This window comes from Eptesicus fuscus, chromosome 11, assembly GCF_027574615.1.
Source record: "Eptesicus fuscus isolate TK198812 chromosome 11, DD_ASM_mEF_20220401, whole genome shotgun sequence".
NCBI lineage: Eukaryota > Metazoa > Chordata > Mammalia > Chiroptera > Vespertilionidae > Eptesicus > Eptesicus fuscus.
In genome coordinates, this window is record NC_072483.1 from 56,143,670 (window position 1) to 56,163,839 (window position 20,170).

Consider the following 20,170-nt stretch of genomic DNA (forward strand, 5'->3'; position numbering starts at 1 on the left):
TAGCAGATCATTGTAAGGTAGTTATAGATGCTAAGTAACAGTGTGGGCTTGAATCCTTTCTTCCTCCACTAATTAGGGTTGTGATTTGGGGCAAGATGCTTAATCTCCCTTTGTTTCAGCTTATCTCCCTGTAAAATTGGGATAATGACAAAAACACCTACTCACAGGGATGGAAGGAAAACTAAATGAGTTAATATATACATAGGAAGCATGTAATAAATATTAGCAATTATTGTAAGACAATGGTTCCTCTTTAAATTATGTTCACTCATGTTCAAATATGACAAGTTGCAGTATATTTTTCTGGTGTAGTTGGTAGAAAGGTTTCAAATTTCTGCAGGAATTTGAAAGAGTTTGGGCCTAATGCTAAACCTAGAATCAAGCTCACAAGTGACCAGGTTTTCCAGAGCTCTGGGGCCTCGTGGTAGCTCAGGATCAGCCCGATTTATAAAAAGGCGACACTAAACTTGGCACTACCCTCTGCAGGCGTTTACCTCAGTGCTCACCTCTCTTTCTGGAAACAATAAAGTAAAATAAATAAAATTCTCAAGTTAAAAAAAGTATACAAAATGAAATGAAAAAGAGGACTGAAATACTGGCATTTTCAGGCCTGAGATTATATAAGGTGTTTCTCATATAAGTTGAGAATGGTTATTAGTCATTATTAGATTTTGATAGGAAATCTGAGAAGCTGACATTTCACTACCGTTTTTCTAGGAAGAAACTACGTTGAGAATGGTGTCTGATGTTGACGTTTATTTTGATAGTTTCCCACTACACGAGCTGGAAGCTATGGTTTGGAAGTTTAGTGCTCTCGTGTCCCATTTCACCTCTAACACATGGGCATTTCACTCTTTATTACTCAGCTAGAGGCCCGATGCACAAAATTCGTGCAAGGGGCTCGGCCCTCGCAGCCCCAGCTGCCTCATGGCCACACGGCCCCACCCACTGGTCGTTCTGGAAGGTCGTATCGCCATCTGGTCTAATTAGCATATGAGCTCTTTATTATATAAGATTGTTATTGCTATTGAATTCATACACATTACTGTTATCTTTTAGAAACATCATCACGTTTTATTAGATGCATGGGGAGACTAAATAGTTTAATATGATAAACTTATTATAATGGATTTAATAGTTAGGGTTTGACAAGAAAAACTAAAGGAAGGGGCCACTGGGCTTAAAGAGCTGACTGCTGGTCAAATCTCTCAGCACTGAGCTCCCTCTGCTGGTGTAGTCCAAAGCAATATAATGTGGGTATGCTGGGGAGCAGAAGCATTTACCATTTAATGAACACCTACTAGTTGCCAGGCAGTCTTGCATGCACAGCCATAAATGTCCTGTAATCTTCATAACCTTGCAATGGTAGTTCTTATAATCCTGTCATATATGAATTGATCTGTTGGCCTTGAATCACACATGTTTTTCTAATATTCTTAATTTAAAGGAATGAATTGTATAATTATTTTCACTCAGTGATTATTGCTTCTACAAATAAAGGTACCTTGAATGAATGACTCTTTACATAACATAAACGAGAACAAGAGTTATTCATTTTTCAGGGTTATTTAAGAAAAAGAGTGGAAGAGTTTGAAACATATGACTTTTTAAATGGAATAGAACTTCAACATTAAAAAAAAAGTAATTGGTGGAAGTAAGGACTTTCCCAATTTTCTGAAACTTGAAATTACATCACATGTTCAGATACATATATCTATCTTCGTAGCTAGACAGCCAGACAGAGTGCCCCAATCAAATGTCTGAAGTGGTGGGGAAATCACAGCACAGTACACAGGCAGATAAAGCAAACATGACATTAGAACCAAAAGTCCCAGGCACCCCTACCCACAGAGTGTTTCACTCAAGCTGTCAACAAGTGATGAAAGAAGAACTGTGAGTCTGATTTTTCCTTTTGGTCTTTCCTTGATGGAAATGCCGAGACACTGAGAACTGATCTAAACTGAGGGAAAGCACAGGACAAGATAGGGACCAAGTAAATGACATTTTTCGTGAACACTGTAGAGTTGACTATATAGTCTGGGGGCAGATTTGTGATATTTTACACATTTTCTGATGAAAAAAACTTAGTGACATGACTTCAGTTAATTCATACATCTGAAATATTTGTAGACTTCTATTTTATATGCTACTAGAGGCCTGGTGCATAAAATTTGTGCATGGGTAGGGTCCCTAGGCCTGGCCAGTGATCAGGGCTGATCAGGGCCTTCCAGCTGTTGGTTGGGGCCTTCCTTCGTTCCGTGCCATCCCCTGGTGGTCATTGCACATCATAGCAAGAGATCGAACTCCCGGTCTCCTGGTGGAACTCCCGAGGGGACACTTCGCATATTAGCCTTTTATATATATATATGTAACAGACCCTCTATTTCTGACAAGTTTTTTATTCTAATATTTTCCATTTACCAGCCCCACGGGGTTGGACAAGTTATTTTTTTTTTCTTTAAGACTCAATTTTCTCATCTGTAAAATAGGATTGATAAACTAGTCTTCCCGGCTGCTACTGTGAGAAGTAAATGAGCTAAAGTGTAAGATAAGGATTAAGTGACAACTGCCACAAATATTTTATGGAGGATATATTCCATGACATATGTTTAGTTTAATCACATGTTTAGATTAATCCTTAAAATAATAACAATGCTAACATCAGTTAACATTTGTTTGCTTTCTCTGCTAAGCTCTGGCCCAAGCGCTTCACACATATCTCACTTACTCCCCATAATCCTTGTGCAAAGGCTGTGAGCCAGGCACCTCCTGTGGGCCCAGCTGACTCACCGTTTTAAATAGTCCTCCTCACATACCCCACTTTATAAAGACTTTCAAACCAGCAAACACGGTTTTCCTTCAGACCATCTATTACCATCTTAAAACTCAAGGCAATATGTTAGAAGAGAAGTAAGGAAGAATAGTAGTGAAGGAAGATCTCCAAAGCCTAGATCCCTGAGAGTTTGGTGAAATTATTGCAATAAAGCAGCAATTTTCAACCGGTGTGCCGTAAGAGGTGTGAATGAATCAAAATTATACGTATTCTGTTTATTTTTTTTATCAGATCAGGAAAAAATATATATTTTTTGATGTGCTGCAGAATATTAGTAATTAGGTTATGTGTGCCATGAGATGAAAAAGGTTGAAAATCGCTGCAGTGAATGATCAGTAAATCTAGTAAAGGATTTGTGGTGGTATAATGTACTTCAGGATTCCCTCCCTCAGCAAATACGTAATTCATTCCGGCCTTCTGCAGGTAAGGCCCTGTTCTGGGCTGTGGGAGTGCCACAGTCAACAAAACACAGTACCTGCCCTCATGGAGGTGACATTCAAGATCGAATACCCTTCCATGGTCTCATATGTTCAGACTTGGAACAATGACACTAAAGAATAACAACAAAAGGCGGTGGCAAAAAGTGTACCTAACTGGCTTTGTACTAACATCGTTTATATTCATCTATTGGAGTTACTGCTTATTCATATTAATATACATGTATGTATACTGAATCAAAAATCAGTAGATGGAAATTTAAAAAATGAAGCAGTAAGCATACATCTTTATATTTCCTTTCCCAAATGAAACATAAAAAAGAGAAAGATGGGATTCAGATTTTAGAATATAGCTTTGTATTTTTAATGTCTATTGGGAAAATGCATTCAACTGTGCTAAGGATTAGTCATTCTAGTTGTATAAAAGCATGGAAAATTATCACATGTTAATTTCTGCTGACCTCTTTTATGTTAAACCATGTAAAGGACTTTCTTAATTATGAAGCTGATTTAATTGACTGAGTTTACATTAGTAATAAATGAGCTGAGTTGAAAACCAGATTATAAATAATTTCAGCCTGACATTTAAGTAAAAAATAAAGATAATCTGAGTTTGTTTATGATGTTCAGTTTCCTGACATTAACTTTCTCATGCCGGTTTTAATCATCATCATTTCTGGCCACATTAGAAATACTGAATTTACACACACAAAAAAATTTACTTCACATTTGATATCCTTTTTCAATATCTAGCCAAAACCAAGGAGGAAAAAAGATATTATTATAAAAATATTTGTTGTTGAAAGTATTGCACATGTCTCCTTTTTCCCCCCATTGACTCCTTACAGCCCGCCCCCGCCCTCTAGTATTATTTTTAAAAGGAAGTGGTTTCTTTTCAGATATGACATAATGCAGGAAAGGCACAGCATTTACATTGCAGAGCAGTTGCTCACAAGCCCAAGTGCACACTACAACTGCCCAGGGAGCTTTTCAGATAATTCTGACGCCTGGCTCTCAACCCAGACAAATCACATCGGAGCCGCTGGGAGCAGGAACCAGGTGTCAGGATTTGTTCAGAACTCTCCCCAGGTGATCCTCATGTCCAGTCAAGGCCGAGAACCACGTGATAAAGGAGTGGACTTAGGAGCAAGCCAGGTTAAGGAAAAGCTCTGGAGAAGGCCCCGAGTGTAAGCTGATGATGAGAAGGTTTTATTTCTCTGCCAAGATTCTGTAGGCATTAAAGAAGAAAGCCGTAAACAAAAGTCCCTGGAAATTAAGAAAAGACCTAGAGTGGTAGTGGGGACTTACAGGCATTCTTTGAACCGCTCCTGTCTTGTAACCGGTGCTGAAAGTATTACTGTGGCGGCAGAAGGTGTGTTGGGAAGAAAAGAAGAACCCTCTATAAATGTGAGTCTGTGTGTTTGTTCACTGATTAGAATTAGTTTTTATTTCTTCTGTGGAAGGATAATTGTTTCATGACTGTGTTGGTAATTGTTTCATACCCTCTCTGCCGGGGCATTTATCCTTTTGTACCCACATTTCACATTAAGATACAAAACAAATAGAAAATCAGATACCCAGTCAAAACAAACCAGTCAAAGCTTTGAATTGCTTTTCATTTATTGAACTTCCATTTTCAGCACACATTTCCAGGCTCTGGGCTAGTAATGAACAAGACTTAGTACTGGTCAAGATGAAGTAGGTCATTATTTACTAAGCCTGGGAAGTAGAAAGGATAGTTGTGAATAAATAATGTACTTGTATTAGTCAGGGTTCACCAGAGAAACAGAACCGACAGGGTAGCTAGATAGATTTATCCATCTATCCACCTTTCAATCTGTCTACAAGGAGATTCACAATTGGCTCCCTCCGTTATGGAGGCTGAGAAAGTCCTATGAGCTGCCATGGGCAAACTGAAGAAGCAGGAACCCTGGTGTAATTCAGGCCAAAGGCTTGAGAAGTTGGGGGTGGGGTGGGGGCATGGTGCATTGGTATAAGCCCCAAAGACCTGAGAGGTACTCAGACATGGAGAGAAAGATGTTAGAGGGAAGGCACACCAAAAAAGTGGGAAGGTGAGTAGTTTGGTTGTGATGTGAGTGAGTCTAAAGTGTGAGCTTCTGAGCAATGGTGACATCCTGGTGGAGCTAAAACGAAAACAGGATACAAGGTAGAATCACTGATGGCTCCAGAAAACCGTTAAGCACACAGGTGTTTCTCTAGTCTTCATTTTCAAATTTAAAGACTCGGCCAAGAAACAGACAATAACAATTCACTATTTTTGCAGATAAAAATTTTTGGCCATTTTTCTCAAGCAACTTACATAGCATTGTGTGGTTCTCAACTATTGTGTTTACTTTTTTCAAACTTTTGGGGTGCATCTCTAGAACAGTAAATTTGTTTCTAAATATTTAGTATAATTTTGATGAAAGAAAGTGTCCATTATATTACACCACATTTTAATAGAGATGTGTGTTATTTGTGACCTCCTTCCTCTCCTGTCCTTAGTTTTTCTCCTACGTGGTTGGCTTAGTGACTGTAAATTTAGAAGACTTTGGTATTTTCTTAGAAGATATTTCATTGAAGTGTCTATTGTAAATAATAAGAACTTGAACTTCAGGTAAACAGGGTCTATCAGTTATCTGTTTTTGACATTAGTAAAAAAAAAAAAACTGGCAATTTTAGTGAAAAATCAAACTGAAAATTGCATCACAATGAAAATTAAAATTTCATGTCAGTTTCTTTCACTTTCCTTCCATTATGTTGACATCATGTAGCCACAATCAAACACTGTGAGACCTTACCTACCGAAGCACACAATACAATTCTTTCTCTCTCCCTCCTTCCCTCTTCCTTTTTCTTTTTTAGTCTTAACATAGAGACCTTACGTTTCCACTGGGACTATCTTTTGCCAAGGTTTGGGCTGCAGCATATTCTTCCCATTCCAAATAGACATTGCTAATCAACCCCAGCATTCTTTCAGACCCATCCTTATGTGTCTTCCTTTCACTGTAGTGCTCCAAGCAGCCACTGCCAATAGGTGGGACTTGCCAGTCACTATTCTACAGGAAACCTGGCCAGAACAACATAATCCAGAAGAATTGCTAATTCTTTCATAGCAATTTCCAGATCATGGGAACCATCTGGGGTAGTCAGGGCCTCACCTGAACCTACTAAAGCAGAATCTTCCAGGGGCTGGGAAGCTTTCTTCAGTTCTGCTGTGTTAAGGGTTTTGCTGTTTTTCCTGATCAACATCTTGGAGAACAAACAAGTGTATACACAATTCATCTTCCTATACTCCTTAAAACAAAATCTCTCCTACCCAGGAGATTTTCTGCAAATAATTTTGCTTTCAAAATATTAGCCTTATTGATATAGGCATTCTGAGTTTGCCCAGGAAACTTGAGGGGTGAAGGTTATAGGAGGAGACAGTGCCTAATTTAGAAAATGGTTCCTATAAATGTATGAACACAGTGACCAGTATTCAAAATGAAGTAAACAAACCCAAGTTTCACATTCTTCCAATCAAATTAATGCAAATACATTGGCCTGCCTTTGGAAGGAAGCCCAGGTGAAATGGGCTATCACATGGCAATTGAAGAGGGTGAAAATACAGACAGCAGAAGGAATCGTAAGGTTCTGCATCTTATTCTTCCCTAAAATCACTTAATTGAACTCACTTGAATACGGGATCCTAGCTATAAAGCAAAGAAGTCACTCTTAACAAAAGGGAAACATTATCACTGTGTAGATGACTTTCTTTTGTACAATTTAGGAGTACTGTATTGCCCACAAGTAATACTTAGATTTAGTTTTCTTTCTATTTGTGTATTTGCCGAAGTGCTACCAAAGTTTTTTTATTTACTACTGAGATAATCTGTTTTTTAACGTCTTTTTTCCCTTGTTGAGAGCAGTCACGATCAACTAAATATAAACCACAGGGTAATTTGCTTTCAATGCTAGTCAGTGTCACCATGCTCATTATACACTGCCAATTTCCACATGATCAGTCATCCCCTTCCAGCTTCAAGAAACTGACTTCAGTGCTGAAGACCATACTGTCTTTTATTGTTAATGTCTCAATACAAGGTGTGTCTTACAAAGTGCTCTGACGATGTTGTCAATAATGTTAGATAAATAGTCCAAGCAAAGGTGGGAATTCTTCACCAAGCATTCTACATTGCCATTGATTTTGCACAGCCTCTGTTGATGTAAACTGGTCATCTCCCCTCCCAGTCATTTCTACAAATAAAAATCACCTTTCGAGAAAACACATTTGTACCAAGTAACTCACAGTTACGTAACTCGCAGTTATCCTCCCCTCATTGTGCACTGAATATAAGATGACACATAAGCAGGGATTTGGGCACTTCACACGTGGTTGAAGGGAAAAAACATTGGGGATAAGCATGATGTGTTCATTTGCTCTCCTAGAATAACATAGTTTTCAAGGTAACTGATGATAACATTGTTTTCAAATGTGGTAGGTAGCCCTCAAGGAGACCCTTGTGGAAAGACTTGTTTGGAAGAAAGAGACAATCAGTGGTTGGGGGTCACGCTTTCCAGACAGCCAGGAGAAAATGGATCCATCGTGGTAGGTTATTGGAATTGGTCCACTGATCACAACATGAAATCAGATATTCTGGGTGTGACTTTCACATAATTTAGTCTACTTTTATGTTTTATTCAGACTTGTGGGCATAGATGGAAAAATATATATTACATGAAGAATGAAAATAAGCTCCCCACGGGTGGTTGCTATAGAATGCCCTCTAATTTACGAACAGAACTGAGTAAAAGACTAGCTCCATGTTATCAAGGTAAGAGAAGATTTTCATATTAACTGGATCAAAAGAAACAAGTGAATGACTTTTAATTTTTAAAAGTTATTTTTAATTTTAGATGTGTGGGGAGGGGATTTTTGAAATAGCTGTGTTCTTTATAAGTACTCAAAGTACCCTTTCCTTTTTTATTGGTTTACATAAATGCACTTTGTGTTTTTAGGAAATTCTACAGTTTAATTTGAATAATTCTAGAATCTAGTTGATAGTTACCCATTTTTGCATTAAATACATTTTCAATTCAGTATATGTGAGTCTAATACTCAGTAATTATAGGACACTTAAAATCGTGAAATTACATTGAAACGTCTGATCAGTGAGAAACAAAACTAGGTTACTTGCTTTATCTTTAGCTGCAAAGAATATTCAGAAAGATTCAAGTATAATGGAAGCAAATATTTTTTCACTTTTTTTTTTTCAAATTCACTTGTTTTTCTTGAACTAGCAAGGGATTGGTATCTTAAGTTTGAAAGGTTTTCCCATAAAAATTCTAGGCCATAGGTAGCATTACTGCACACCGAGCTAGGACATAAACAATGGAAGTGAAAAATTTCATGGTGAATGTCAATAGAGCGTTAAAAAATGTATCTGCAACAGAGCAAATTCTAAAAATCTGTCTTTGGAAAACTCAGCATTAAGTAAATATACATTCCAACTTTTCTAACCAAAATGATTACCCCAGTCTCCAAGAAAATATCTGTCAACTGACAAAATTTTGAACAAATAAGCAAATTCAGGTACTGACTCTATTAATATTGGCATTTGATATCATGGAGAAGCTTATATCATACATATTCCTGATTGGCCTTTGGATAGCAATTCTTAATTGCAGTAAAAATCAGTCTAGTTTTCTGCATTTTTATTATCCTCTTCTTCCTAATGATTTATACTTTGAAACATTTTCATAATAGTTTTAGTTTTGCTCAGATATACCTAGTCACATTCTACAAAAAAATTCAAGATGACATAAATACAAGATAACTGAAATTATAGGAAAATTTATAAAAATAGAAAAAATAGGCTCGGGGAAGATATAAAAAAGAGTGAAAATCATGACAGAGTATAGTAATTATAAATGACAGCAATCCTTTTAAATTTTCTAGTTAGTAAAACCAAAGCAAAGATGTGGTCCTGATTCTTATTTTCATAGAGGTTTACTGATGTCAGTGTTTCAGAAGCAAAGCTCTGTGTTCATAGCAAGTTCCAAAAGCATCCATCCATGGGGGCTTCATAATAAGAGACCCTCTACTAGGAAAAATCTAGGAAGATTTTTCCTGTTATGTGGGTATTATTTTCCTGTTATATATATATTTTTTTAATTGAGGAACTATAACTAAAAAAAAAAAAATGGGAATGAAATACGTGTGATTTCTGGTTGGTGATTGCATATACTGAAAAGGAAATGAAATTAGGCAGTAGACTTTAGAATATTAGATGTGGGAGAAATTCTGGCAATTTTTTGAGTCAAATGCCTTCATTTTATAGAGGAGAAAACTGTGACCAAGGGATATCATCTGATTTTTTCAGGGTCAGCCCTTTGGTAGCAGAAGGGGCCCCCACCTCAGATTTTTATGCTGTTTCTTATCCCAAATGTCTATCCATATTTGCAAGTTAATGTGGAGGGGGGGAGGGGGGGCTTATGAAATGAGGACAATAGTCATTGTCTGTGAAAGCTTTTCCCCCCTTTTCTGCCTTTTGGTCAAACACTGGCTGGTGGCAGAGCTAGGAGCCTCCATTCTAGTATTTTTTAATTTGTGTCCTAGACTAGTCACTTATCCTCCGTAAAATAAAATTACACAGATTTTGTCTTTATATGAAATCCTGAATTGTTTTTTCTACTTTATTTTAGATTATGTGAAAAATTTTGGAGACAATTTCGCATCATGTCAAGTTGGAATATCTAGTTTCCACATGGAGGTAATAGTCCAAAAAATAGCTGCTATGAATGTTTACATATAGAATTTTAATGTTTCTGAAGACTTCGAAGACTGATATTATGCTTTACAGTAAAAATTGTATAATATCTGATTAATATTTGAAAGTACAGTATTATGGCTTAATTTTTATCACTCAATATTTGACGTATATTTTGAGAAAATACCTAATATTAGATAGCTGTGCCACATAAGAGCAACTAAAAGTCTATACTAAAGAATATTACATTCATTAAGAATTTAATAGAAATTAAAAGTAGCTATAGTTACTTGTTTTGTTAACTTCAGCATTGAAAATACCTAAGTATGTTATTTTTACTTGTTAAGGAGGGGAGTAAACATATGAATTCACACTTTCAATTAAAATTATGAGAACTGGGAGATTGAAGAACTTAATAACCTCTTAGATCTCTTAGATCAGATATATTCTCAAACTCAATTGTTCTTTTTCCACCACTCTAGTCATTCTGTAACTCCCAGTGAATGATGACAGTTGTACTCAACCTTCAAAGCTGCCAGTTTCCCTTTAAAACCAGTTATGAATTTATGAATGTTTTCTGAATCTATGTAGAAAGCCTTAGGTTTACAATTTCCATAAATATTACCTACTGTGTAAAAAAGAAAAAAAGCAATGATTTCTTTAGTGTATATTTAAATTGGTCTTTTTTTGAAATTCAGAATTGTTTAGGAAATTTAGAAATATGTTAAATAGGTTTGATTGCTGAAAGTTTTCATATTTTACTAGACAACTATCTGCTTATTTCAATCTTCCCTCTGTTTGCTTTTTCTAAATTCATATTTATTATCAAATATGTCCCCCAAATTTTTTAAAGGTTTTTTTTATTGATTTCAGAGAGGGAGAAAGAGAGAGAGAGAAACATCAAAAAGAGAGAATCATTGATCGCAAGCCCAAGATTTTATTGGATTATTTTTTCTAAGCTAACATTGTTAAGGTAACTAGTTAATGGCTTTTTGCAAATTGAAATAAGTTAAGTCTACTTTTTCACTCTTTGACAACACATGATTATCTCTGTAATGAGCACTAATGAATTACCCAGATATGATTTACTTTAATAGAAACCACATTGCCTTTCTCCTGAAAGCTCACTCTAGTGTTCAATGATTCTACCTTTGATTTCTAAGTCCACTGATAAGTGTGAAGTGAAAGTTTCTTTTCAAAAACTCTACTTTTAGTGAAAATCCATTAGCTAGCTTCTCTGGCTTTTTTTTTTTTTTTTTTTTTTTTTTCCTGGTGTGATTTTAAGTTCATGAAATGCTCAGGTTTTAGAAATTTATTATAAAAATGCATTCTTGTCACTATTTACTTAAAATGTATATCTGGAAGAGGTTTTGGGTGGTGAGATTAAACTTTTAAAGGATGCTAAATTGTTTATTTCTTACAGGATTTAATTGTGATGGGAGCTCCAGGATCATCTTATTGGACTGGCTCTATTTTTGCCTACAATATCACTGCAAATAAATACACGGCTTTTTTAGACAAAGACAATCAAGTAAAATTTGGAAGTTACTTAGGTACTGTAAAAATTGACAAACTGAAATTATAGTCTTTCTTATAGATACTAGTGATTATAATAGATACTAGTGATTATAAGTAAGGGAAATTATATTTTCAGAATATCAAAATGGCCCTAGCTAGTTGACTCAGTGGATAGAGCATCGGCCTGCGGACCAAAGGGTCCTGGGTTCAAGTCTGGTCAAGGGCATGTACCTTGGTTGCAGGCTCCTCCCTGGTGTGTGCAGGAGGCAACCAATCCATTGTTTCTCTCACATGTCAATATTTCTCTCTGTCTTTTCCTCTCTCTTCCACTCTCTCTAAAAATCAATGGAAAAAGATCCTCAGGTGAGGATTAAAACAAACAAACAAAAAAAGATCAAACTGGCCAGTGGTTATAAAAAGACAGTTTGTCTGTTTAAGAATACAATCTGTGAAACTTTAGTTAATTTCACATTTAACATAATGTAACTACAGTCATCGATATATAAGTTTTAGACTGGAGCTCCTGTTTTACTGCAAAGTGCTTATTCTGTGGAGTAAAATTTGTGAGCTTGTATCTTTATGTAGTCTACTTATTACTATAAAGGTAGTATTGATAGAGTGCTTACCATATCTGAGGAACTTTTGTAAGCACTATACATTAATTAACTCATTTAATTATATAAGAGTAAGTAAGTATAGTTTCTTAAAGGACCAGCTGAAAATCAGTCAGGTTGTGGACCGCATTCTAGACAATAGGTAACGTTATGAAGCATATGGGTCTAAAAAACGGCTCATTGACCTTTGCCTCATAAGTTCTTAGAATATTTCTCAGAGCTTAAACTATTTTTATCTTCTTATTCTTATTTAATGACTCAGCAGTGGGATTATTTATAGACTGTTTCAATAGAAACACAAGATTTTTCTGGCATTGATTCCCTTGTTATAGTAAAAGGAATGCCTGTAGTTTCTTAGAAAGTATAGAATTGCTTAAGCCATATGTGCTTCAAATGTGAGCAGTCTATACTCAGAAATAATGATAAGAAAAAGCAGTACTATTTTTCCCATTTGAACTGAAGGAATTCATTTTCAAACAGGGAATTCATTTACAATTCAACGTTTACTGGTTTAGAGTTGAAGGTTATCTTCAAGTATTATAAAATATAACTTGGTATTACCCTTTCTATTACATAATAAAACAAAAATATTTCCCCATTTCTAGCATCATAAAATTTTATCATAATAAAGATTTCATGGCAAAAAATTGCAACTTAGGAAACTTTACACTCAAAGTTTAAAATGTCATATTTTCTTTGCTCTAAAATATTCCTGCTGTAATCAGTCCCAGAAGCTTGCATGTCCTGATACTACACAGAGACTAACAAACCAAACGTAAAGGTGCTATCTTCAATTTCTAGGACTTGGATAGATAAGCCATGTGACTAGTTTCATAACACACACATTAATAATTAAAGCATAAAATGAATGACCAATTGTGTGTACTAGTATTGCTTTGCTAAATATTATTAAAATTCTGTTCCATGTAGTCACTTTGTATTCAGTCTCACTTAATTCTGAGTGGATACGTGATAATATATTTTACCCATGGCAGGTGACGAACCTCACAATTGTCTCCGTTTTCTTGAAGGGTACTCAGTCGGAGCTGGTCATTTTCGGAGTAGGGATACCACCGAAGTCGTCGGAGGAGCCCCTCAACATGAACAGATTGGTAAAGTAAGAACTACGTTTTTATATTTATTTCTTTACAAGGATTCAAATAGATTGCATGAGAGAAGGAGAGGTTAAAGGAGGAAGCGCACACATGCTAAGGAATGAAAGGTAGAAATGATGAGCCGTGTGCCACATTTAGTGGAATTGGTGAACATTGTACGGCTTTTAGATAAAATTGGGCAGAAAAGCTTTAAGGAAAATGATATGTCAAATGAAGCTTTTCTTTCTTATGAGTAAACTGTTTTTGAGAGAACTGTCTCAAGGTGTCCGGGGAATATATTTATTGGTTAACAAATTTACAACTAATGGGAAATTGGGGTGGCAACATGTTTTAATGGCAAGACTACGAAGAATAAGATGCTGTTTTTGGCTTTAGCTTTTGTCACATTGTTGTGTAAAGGTTACTAAATTTTTCTTAGCCTTACTTTGAAAAGTGAGGCAAAAATGCTTTCTTTCTGCTCTCTCTCTCAGGGGCCAGGAGGTAGCTCCTGAGAAGGTAGTTTTGCAAGGAAGGCATGATAACCTGAACATGGTTTCCTAAACCTTTGGGATCACTCTGAAAAGGATTTTTAAAACTGTATTTGAGCAATTACAGGTTATGAAAAATGGTATTTTGATCAAATGAAAAAAAATGTTAAATGTCGAAGTCTAACCTTTTCTAATTCTTTTCACAATTGCAGGCATACATATTCAGAATTGATGAAAGGGAACTAAAGATCTTACATGAAATGAAAGGTAAAAAGGTAATATGTCTCTACCTTTGGTATCCCTGAGGGCTTTGGTGCCTAACCCTGCTCTTTTCTCAGTGACTGGGTCTGGTTTGTTTTTGGAGCAGCTTGGCTCTTATTTTGGAGCTTCTATCTGTGCCGTGGACCTCAACGCAGACGGCTTCTCGGACCTGCTGGTGGGAGCTCCCATGCAGAGCAGCATCAGGGAGGAAGGCAGAGTGTTCGTGTACATCAACTCCGGCTCAGTAAGTCCAAGGATCCCAAGCTGGGAGCCCCTCAGGGGATCATGTTGGGAACTTCTTCCGGAGTTCTGCGACTAGAGATTCTTAGGCTTATTTTAATGATGAAAATAAAAATGCTGGTAATGGTACTGATGCTCCCAACATGAAATAGAATAGGATGATAAATGGGCCGCTGACCCATTTTGACATTCCAGAAGGAGGAGATGAGTCATTCCAGAGCTTCTCTAGTCACAGCTGGGAGGTGCTCCCTCCAATATATGACATTTCTTTCACTTTTCATTGTGACACAAATCTAGTTTGAAAGCATGATGTTTGCATCCTTCAAAATGTGGATTTCTTGTTGTAGTGATTGTCCTTATACGATTTAATAATTACAAAATATTACTTGAAATAGATGAGAAAATATTTCACATTTTCAATTTCTTGATTTGACCATTGGAAACAAGACATGTTTTGACAAAATGTTAATTTGCACAATTAAAATAGATTGATAAGAATATAAAATTGACAGTTTCTTCCACAGTGGATATAGGATTTGTAGAAATACATAATTATTGCTTATTGTTGAGTTTTAAATTATGGACAGGTCAGTTAAAAGAGTTCTGCTGGCCTTGTCTTGCCAGTCTATCTTCTTGACCTTAAATCAGAGCAGAGGATTGATAGGGCCTTCGTGGGGTCCTTTGGGCCTGCCTTTGGTTTAAGAGCACGAGTGGGTTTGTGAGAACGTTAGTTCATTTCTTAAGGCACAGGCATCACTCGAACAAAGTAAAATCTGTTTCAAGAAGGTATTTGTAATCTTATTTAGTCAATGGTTCCACACCTTTTAATGAATTTCTATCTTAAACATCAGGTTAAACTTTTTAAAGTTTTAAGAGGAAATAGTCTTATAAAGCTGAGAGATTCTGAAAGTTCCAGATGTAGAGCAGGAACTATGTATGCGTTCGAATTTTCTATACTGTTTTAATCTAAATTTGATAGTAAAAGCTTATTATCTACAAAGTGATCACACCTCATTAATAGTCATGTCAGGTATTATTACTTTTTCTGGCAGAGCTATTTCACATTTCCCTATCCATAAGTGGTCTTCCTTAGACTAGCTACTTCCTCATTCTGCATTCTTCTCTTTCCCTTCTCTTTATAACTAAACTTTTTGAGAATAGTTTGAACAGTAGAATTTATACCTAAAATAAGGCAATATAGGACCTTGTTGTTCCCATTGAAATCTTAAGCAATCCCAATATGAAAGCCAGATAAAAGTGGCGCTCCTTTGCTTAAAGGGAAAAAGAGGAGCTGTACCTACAAGTCTACCCTTTTGTTCTTTCCTCACTCCTGCCCTGAGGCACCCCTATTGAACACTGGGGTTAAAAGTCATAGTTCAGCCCTAACTGGTTTGGCTCAGTGGATAGAGTGTCAGCCTGCGGACTTAAGGGCCCCAGGTTCGATTCCAGTCAAGGGCATGTACCTTGGTTGCAGGCACATCCCCAGTAGGGGGTGTGCAGGAGGCAGCTAATTGATGTTTCTCTCTCATCGATGTTTCTAACTCTCTATCCCTCTCCCTTCCTCTCTGTAAAAAATCAATAAAATATATTTTAAAAAATCATAATTGATTTCAGCTTTTAAAGCTTGCTCTGGCATTGATTATTCTTTCTTTGCTCCTTTCTAACTTCCTGTTTTATACCTCTCTAAAAAGGCACTAACCACTACCACAAAGGAATTATATTATATACTTATTAGTTTGGTTTGCTAATATCTGTTCCTCTCCTGGAATGTAGACACCCTGTGGAAAGGGATCATCTGTCTTGTTTACTGCTGTTTCCTCGGGGCCTGAAAGAGTCCTGGACAAGTGGGTGCTCAGTAATTATTTGTTAATGAACTCGAGAAAGAATGATACTTGAATGAATATGGCTTCCACCTACTTCTACTAAAATAGCTCTCAGGGGTCCCCAGTGAACTCTTGGTCGCCGTTCTCTGTGACTGGAGAATGCTCGCAGAAGAGTGATTACCGCTTTTTGAAACTCTCCCCTGGAACCTCAGTGCCTTGGCATTTCCTTAGGTCTGCACTGTCTCATCCTTGTTGGAGTCTCTTCTGCCTTCTGCTCTTTAAATTAGGTGGTTCTCTGGGAGCAGAATAAGTACAGGAATTTTTTAGTTGGAAAGTAAAAGGTGAAGGGCACTTGCCAAGGGGAAGAACATGCGTGTACTTAGGAAACGATGAATAGACTTATTTGAGCAGAGGAATGAGTAAGTAGCAGGTGGATATTTTTTTCTATGAGAGAGTAACATGATTGGCATGTAGAGAGTCTGGTAGCTATTATCGCAACATAATTGAATGTCTTACTGTAGTCACTCATCTCCCCACTTCAGGGGTAGCGGTTGACCAATCCATGTTCACCGCTGCTGGAATAAGGTTCCAAAGGCCAGCTTCGGTCGCATCACTCCTCAACTCAGGAACCTTCAGCAGCTTCCTATTGTCCCCTAAATTGAGAGTTAATTTTCCCCAGTGTTCACAGTCCCACCCTACAAGGATCCAATCTGAATATTTTGTTCTCACTCATTATACACACTGTTCATTATAGCCACATTCTTTGGAATGTGTGCTTTGCTGATAATTTTCTGTGTATCAAGATTATGCCCGTCCTTCAATAGTTACCTTGAATATTGTTTATGAAATCTCTCCTGGCTCTCACAATTACATATACTCTCCTTGCTCTTTGATATTACCAAGCAGTCTGGACTTCTACGTCAGTTACATGCTGGTGTGTAGCCTTTCCTGTAACTCTGGGCTTCTTTAGGAAAGGGCCTGTGTCATATAAACACACTGTCTGTTCCCTTTCACTTGTTCAGTCTGTAGAGTGCCGTGCCTGCAGTAGGAACTCGATAAATATTTGCTAAATTGAATTATCACAATGATTTATTGGATTTTTCAAAAACTGAGAATCATGAGTTTGACCATTTTTTATATCCTTTGAGCTCTAATCATACTATTCTGTGTTGACATGTGCTTGATAAATATTTATTGAATTGAACCGAGATGTGTGTACTACAGCTCAGTCTGTAGTTTGTCCAACTTGTTGGAAGCATTAGAAAAAAATCAATATCCAATTACAACAGTAAATCATGTGTAAAGTTGTCAGGGAGTGTTACAATGCCGCCTTTCTCCCCCTCTCTGTCTAGGGAGCAGTAATGAATGAAATGGAAGCAGAGCTCGTTGGAAGTGACAAATACGCTGCAAGATTTGGGGAATCTATAGTTAATCTTGGTGACATCGATAATGATGGCTTTGAAGGTAAATAAAAGGATCCAATTTAGCATTTGATTTCCACTTTTAAAATGGTACCTAGAAGAAAATATGACTGGAGTTTTATGTTGTTTGTCTTTCTATAGAAAATGGGGCCAGAATGTAGGCTTAAGTTTTTTTCTTTTTTTTAGTCACACCTGACTTCTCCTTAGTTGTCAGCTATTGATTCTTACTGTTGTTATATGCCATTGGTTCTAAGGTTATGAGTGGCATTTTTTGTGCCCCTAAAAAAATGCTATTAAATTGTGACCCACCATTTTTCTATTGTAAAAAGGATTCTGATTTCGGAAATGTTAAAATGTGGAGAAAAACGTATATCACAAACCCAGTGGAGGCTGGCTGCATAGCTGGCGCTGGGTTCTGGAAGCCCCCTGCTATACCAGGAGTTCCTTGTTCAGCTGTAGCATTGTGGGAGGATCTGAGGGATCCCATGATTGAGTCCTGAGCAGTGGTGAGGGTACAACTAGCAGACTCAAGAATAGTGGCTATTTATCAGCTGATATGGGCCAATTTCAATAATGGAATAGATGGTACCATCAAAACTGTGCCTATTGCCTGGAAATCAGCCCAGCTGCTAAAGTACTTGTTTCTACCAGCCTTCCCTTTTAAAATTTGCTTTCTCCAATCTAGTCCTGAGTGATTACCAAGTCTGTTAAAACTGGGCATAAAATGATGAATAGGTTTGAGAGAATGTGTGTGATTCATGGAGTTCAACAAATAAGTGTTTGATATTTATTTTCAGAGCTAGAACTGTGTCTTCTTGATATAGTCATTGATGATTGGTATATGGTAATATTAGGTCAAAACTTATATGGATATCAAAAATTATTGGAGTACTGTAAATTCTCACTTCCTTAATTTCTTTTTATGCCTAAGTGCTTCCTTCATTCTACTTTAGATGTCCAAAATGTTACTCTGCAAGGAGAAAGTTAGTGGGTTGTTGAACATATGCTTTCAATGAGCCCCATTTAATGTAAGATAGTGTCATTTGGTATACAAACGTTACCATTTCTGGAATTTTTTCACTATATTAAAAACAAAAGGATAGATATTTTCATGATTATGATTACACAAATAACACTTTACATTGAAGAGTTTATAAAATACTATGATAGATATTCTGAGTTAATTTTTGTGTATGGTAAAAGGTAGTTGGTCTAGTTTCATTCTTTTTCATGTAGCTGTCCAGTTTTCCCATCACCATTTATTACTGTTTCTCCATTGTATTTTCTTAAATGAGTTGACCATATATATGTATAGATTTATTTCTGGGATCTCTCTTCTGTTCCAATGATCTATATGTCTGTTTTTATGCCACTATCATACTGTTTTGATTACTATAGCTTTGTAATACAGTTTGAAATCAGGGAGTGTGATGTCTCTGGATTTGTTTTTCTTAAGATTGCTTTGGCTATTCAGGGCCTTTTGTGGTTCAATACAAATTTTAGAATTCTTTTTTCTAATTCTGTGAATAATGCCATTGGAATTTTGCAATAATTTGTAGATTGCTTTCAGTAATATGGACATTTTAACAGTATTCTTTCAATTCATGAACATGAAGAACCTTTCCATTTATTTTTGTCTTCATTTTTTTTTATTAAATGTCTTAAATTTTCAGTGTATAGGTCTTTCACCTCTTTAGTTTAATTTATTCCTAAGTATTTGATTCTTTTTTATGCAGTTGTAAATAGGATTATTTTCTTAGTTGCTCTTTCTAACAGTTTGTTAGGGTATAGAAACACAACAAATTTTTGTAGATTGATTTTGTACCCTGCAACATTACTGCAATTTTTTTTATTAGTTCTAACAGTTTTTTTGGTGGAGTCTTTAGGGTTTTTTACAGATAAAATCATATAATGGGCAAATTGTGACAGTTCTATTTCTACCTGTCCTATTTGAATGTCTTTTGTTTTTCTTTTATGTACATAATTGTTCTGGCTAGGACTTTAATAGTATGTGGAATAAAAGTGGTGAAAGTGGGCATTCTTGAATTGTTCCTGATAATAGATGAAAAGGTTTGGGGCTTGTTATACATGGCCTTTATGATGTTGAGGTATGTTCCCTCTAGAAACATTTTGTTGAGCATTTTTGTCACAAATGTTTGGTAAACTTGGTCAAATGCTTTTTTTTTTTTTTGCATCTATTGAGATCGTGTGATTTTTATCTTTGCTTTTGTTCGTGTAGTGTATCATGTTGATTGATTTGTGATTGTTGAACCATCTTTGCATCCCTGAAATCCAACGTGGTCAGAATGTATGATCTTTTATTGTATAATTGAATTTGGTTTGCTATATTTTACAAAGGATTTACAGAGGATTTCTGTGTACCTCAGGGATATTGGTCTGTACTTTTCTCTTTTTGTGGTGTTCTTGTCTGCTTTTGGTATCAGGATCCTTCTGGTCTCATACAGGAGTTTGGCAGCACTTCCTCCTTTTCAATTTTTTGAAGGAGTTGAGAAGGATAGGTATTTAACTCATAATGTTTGGTAGAATCCACCAGTGAAGTCATCAGGTTCTAGGCTTGTGTTTCTTGGGGAGATTTTCAATTACCAATTCAGTCTATTCAGGTTTACTATTTTTCATGTTCAATCTTAGATGAGTGTATGTTTCCAGGAATTTATCCATTTCTTCTAAG

At 36.3% G+C, this 20,170-nt stretch overlaps 1 protein-coding gene across 2 annotated transcripts in view; it reads left to right on the forward strand.

Moving 5' to 3' along the window:
• Window positions 1–20,170, forward strand: part of ITGA4 (integrin subunit alpha 4) — a 76,682-nt gene that overhangs the window by 10,478 nt on the left and 46,034 nt on the right. The window contains exons 3-10 of one of the 2 annotated variants that reach the window (XM_008138743.3): window positions 7,755–7,861; window positions 7,958–8,087; window positions 9,958–10,025; window positions 11,446–11,575; window positions 13,186–13,271; window positions 13,949–14,011; window positions 14,104–14,241; window positions 17,413–17,524. In XM_008138743.3, the coding sequence (XP_008136965.2) occupies window positions 7,755–7,861; window positions 7,958–8,087; window positions 9,958–10,025; window positions 11,446–11,575; window positions 13,186–13,271; window positions 13,949–14,011; window positions 14,104–14,241; window positions 17,413–17,524 (834 nt within the window). Of the gene's footprint in view, window positions 1–7,754; window positions 7,862–7,957; window positions 8,088–8,609; window positions 8,642–9,957; window positions 10,026–11,445; window positions 11,576–13,185; window positions 13,272–13,948; window positions 14,012–14,103; window positions 14,242–17,412; window positions 17,525–20,170 lie in introns of those variants that run through there. The other variant, XM_054723171.1, reaches the window with a different exon arrangement.